This window comes from Trichoplusia ni (assembly GCF_003590095.1).
Source record: "Trichoplusia ni isolate ovarian cell line Hi5 chromosome 6 unlocalized genomic scaffold, tn1 tig00002022_group5, whole genome shotgun sequence".
In the NCBI taxonomy this organism is placed as follows: Eukaryota; Metazoa; Arthropoda; class Insecta; order Lepidoptera; family Noctuidae; genus Trichoplusia; species Trichoplusia ni.
Genome location: NW_020799628.1, coordinates 1 through 4,207, shown reverse-complemented (window position 1 = coordinate 4,207; position 4,207 = coordinate 1). Strand labels below are relative to the sequence as shown.

General features: G+C 43.1%; 1 protein-coding gene across 1 annotated transcript; it reads right to left on the bottom strand.

Moving 5' to 3' along the window:
- Positions 1 to 418: 418 nt before the first annotated feature.
- LOC113506231 lies at positions 419 to 3,711 on the bottom strand. The gene is made up of 2 exons (XM_026889071.1): positions 3,245 to 3,711; positions 419 to 460 (listed from the first exon to the last, which is right to left on the bottom strand). Exons 1-2 carry the CDS (start codon positions 3,624 to 3,626, stop codon positions 447 to 449), a joined length of 396 nt encoding a protein of 131 aa, XP_026744872.1. The 5' UTR covers positions 3,627 to 3,711; the 3' UTR covers positions 419 to 446.
- Positions 3,712 to 4,207: the final 496 nt, after the last annotated feature.

The window sequence follows — 4,207 nt, the reverse complement described above, 5'->3', positions numbered from 1 at the left end:
ACTCGTCTTCCCTCACTAACAAAGAGGTACCTCCTTCGTACAATTCTGCTCTCCTCCCTCTGGCTGAGCTACCCGGAGAGAAGTTTGGTAAGTCGAGCTCGGGCTGCGGTACAGCTGTTCCTGAAGAAGCTGACGAAGGCGACGGCGGCGGCAGCGGTGTTGGAGGCGGCGACGGCGGCGGAGATGAAGATAGCCCAGACGACCCAGGTAAGTTCAACAACGCTTCTTGTTCATTATTGTTACGTGTTCCTTTATAAAGCCTCAGCTGATTTATGTGTCTTTTGTAACTTTCTGAGTTTTTAAGGTCTTTTACTAAATACAAAACTTTACCTATTCTTTTCAATATGATGCCCTTACACCATGTATAACTTGCTTTGTTAACGAATCTTTTATATAATACAATATCACTTATTTCAAAATTCTTTTCTTTATTTTTCCCTTGTTGTTTAGTTTGCATACACTGTTGATTTTTTACGTGATCGGATACAGACGGTGACGAGGGAGCCGATGACTTCGGATTGATTAAGTCTAAACGCGACCTTAACTTGTGACCAAAAACCAACTGAGCAGGGGATAACCCAGTAGTAGTGTGAACTGAATTACGGTAATCCATCAGATATTTTAGCAATCTTACCGATGAGTCTTTCGCGTTATGGCTCGACATAAGATATGATTTTATTCCTTTTTTTACTACTTTGACAAAACTTTCGGCTTGGCCGTTACTCGGTGGGTGATACACCGGTGAAGTCATGTGAGAAATTCCATTAGTCGCGCAAAATAGTTCAAATTCACGTGAACAGAAAGCTGTGCCATTATCACTCACTATTGTTTTCGGAACTCCAAATCGTGACATAAACTCGCATAGCTTTACTATGACTGCAGCCGTAGACGTAGCCGTATTCATATTGAATACCTCCACCCACTTGGTATGCGCGTCAACCGCTACTAAATACACACAACCTTTTATCGGACCAAGAAAGTCTATATGAATTCTGTGAAAAGGACATGGTGGAAATTCCCAATGGACCAGCGGGGCTCGCGGTGGCGAAGGTCGCAGCTGAATACATACTTCGCATGAAGATATCATTGTTTCTACAGCTTGATCGATTCCCGGAAACCAAAATCTAGATCTAGCTTCGGCCTTTGTTTTAACTATCCCTAAATGTGAAGCATGTAACTCTTTAAGAATTATTTGATATAAGCTAGTAGGTATAACACCTTGTGACCTCTCATTACGCACCCATTCTCAAAAGATAACTGTGTTCTACACATGTGATACGGCTTTAACCTTAAGTCGTTTACTTTCGGCGGCCATCCATTCGAAATAAAGTCTATCACTTGCCTTAACACTACGTCACCCCTTGTTTCCTCGCGCAATTTCTCTAATGTCACGGGCATGCTTCCATCTACAACAAAACATACATAAGTCGCGCGGTCATATGCAACCTCGCAGTCGCAACACTTACATTCCTCGGTGCACGCACACGCATGCATCGCTCGCGGCAGGCTCGCGCGGGACAAATAGTCCGCACTATTATCAGCGCTGCGCACGTATTCTATTTTATAGTTATAACTACTTAAGAACAACGCGTAACGTTGCAATCTATTTGCTGACATCTCTGGAATTCCCCTATCAGCCCCAAAAATAGATAAAAGGGGCTTGTGATCCGTTCGTAAAATGAATGGTTCAGATCTGCCATACAAATATTGATGAAATCGTCGCACTCCGTAAATAATGGCGGTTGCTTCCTTTTGTATTTGCGCGTAACGCTTTTCCGCCGAATTTAAGGTACGCGACACAAATGAAATCGGTCTTTCGACACCGTCTAAGCCTACTTGTGAGAGGACTGCTCCCAACCCACTCGGAGAAGCGTCAACCGTTAATATTATCCGGGCGTTCGGGTCGAAATGTGCGAGGACTTGCTCTGATGTCATTACTTGTTTTATTGTTTTAAACGCCTTATCATGATTATCAGTCCATCCCCACTTAGAGCCCTTTTTTAATAAATCGTATAAAGGACTGAGAATAGTGGACGCATTTGGTACAAAGTTCCTGTAGTAGTTGATCAGTCCCAAGAAAGATTGTAACTGATTAATATTTGAGGGGACTGGTGCTTCTAACATGGCCTTAATTTTTTCAGGAGCTTTTTTTAACCCGTCCTTAGTAATAATATAACCTAAATAACTGACTTTGTCCTGGAAAAAACTACATTTTTCTTTTTGTAATGTCAATCCCGCGTCCTCTAAACGCTTTAAAACGGAGTTCAATTTTTGTACATGTTCCTGCTTGTCACGACCCGTTATCAAAATATCATCAAGTAGACACAACACTCCATCCAACCCAGATAGCAAGCTCTCGATCGCGCGTTGGAAAATGGACGGCGCGCTGGCTAACCCGAATACTAGACGCGTAAATCTATATAATCCACGGTTCGTATTTATACACGTCAAGTTTTTAGAATCGTTATGTAAAACGAATTGGTTATAAGCCATTGATAAATCGAGCTTACTAAACTGCTGGCCTCCATGGATTTTTGAAAATAACTCGCTAGTCGTGGGGAGTGGATATTGTTCTATTAATAATTGTTTATTTATACTTATAGAGTAATCTGCGCACAATCTGACTGTCCCATTCCGTTTTAAAACCGGAACTATCGGTGAAGCATATTCCGAATATTCTACAGGTTCAAGAATACCTAAATCGACCAATCTATTGATTTCTTTCTCGACCTTATCTCGTAAAGCAAATGCTACCGGGCGTGCCTTACAGAAAACCGGCTTAGCGTCTTTTTTTAACAATAATTTGATTTCGTATTTATTAAAAGTTCCTAATTTATCTGAAAATAACCTCGGATATTGCATTTGTAAATCCTTGATGGGCACATCTGAATCGGTGCAGTAATTAACCGGAATCAAATGTAAGCTGAACAAAGATATAAAATCTCTACCAAGTAGCGGGGGCCTCCGTCACGAATTACGTAAATAACCAAATAGTGTGTTTGGTCCGCGTAGCTTATCGGTAACCGCATTGTACCTACACACACTATTTTGCCCCCGTTGTACGTCCTCAGCTGTTTACCAGTATTTGATAATGGCACATCTTTGAAATAACTTTTGTAAAAGCATTCCGACACTACAGTTACTGTAGATCCACTATCAACTTCGAATTTAAATGGAACATTTTTAATAAAAACAGTTTCTACCATGGGTTCTCCCCTGAATGAACGGATATAATAGACCTTACCGTCATCGTCATCCTCACCCTCGTCACCGCCATCCACCTGTACGTAATTCACTTTAGTGCACATTTTACGCAAGTGGCCTTTTACGTGACACTTTTTACACACATAATTTGCGAACCTACAGTCTGCCGATTTGTGATTCGTATAACCACACACGCCACATTTCACTTTCGCTACACTACCACTTTTTCCAACATTTGCAATCTTGAAAAGCTGGTCCGGCGTAGACGGCGCGACTGCGCTAGCCGCGGCGCCTGCGCTGGCCACGGCGGCAGCGCGCGCGCAGCTCAGGTTCTCTGCCATCTCCACGACCTTGGCCAAGGTGAGATCGGTGAGGTCCTTCGTGTACAGCTTCTCTTTTTCACGTCCTGGCTGCAACCCCATGATAAACTTGTCACGGAGCGCCTCTTCCACGTTGAGAAAGTTGCACTTTGCCGTAAGGCCTCGTAGTCTCGCTGCCCACTGCGAGTGAGTTTCGCCTGCTTGTTGAGTGGCCGCGTAAAAGTTGTGACGCTCGCCAAACCCCACGCTTTTCGGGGTAAAATGGTCGTCCAGTCGTGTTAACAAGTCTTCGTAGGGCACATCTACCACATCTTTTGGGAGTACCAAATCCGTTACCAATTTGTAGGTACCCTCTGTGAGTGCGCTGAGGAGGATGGCTTTCCTCTTATCGCCTGTCGGATCAGAATTCTTGTTGATATCATTGGCCAAAAAATATTGAGCAATGCGACCTTTGTACGTTTTTCCACGTCTGCGTATTGTGGTCAAAACTATGTAAAATCCCGAATTGAACACTAGACATTTTGATTATTTGCAATTGTAGGTAATCTCGTCGCCACTGTTATGTATAAAGGTCGTAGGTACAAGTTAAACAATCGCAGGTTAGCAACGCACTGGTTTATTCACATACGGTTTGACAGATGACAGTTCGTATGACAGTTCAGAGGGCGGAAAGGACGCGGTCA

Bases quoted from the DNA above. Each gene is read 5' to 3' on its own strand.
- LOC113506231 (XM_026889071.1), bottom strand. From the start codon at position 3,626: ATGGGGTTGCAGCCAGGACGTGAAAAAGAGAAGCTGTACACGAAGGAC.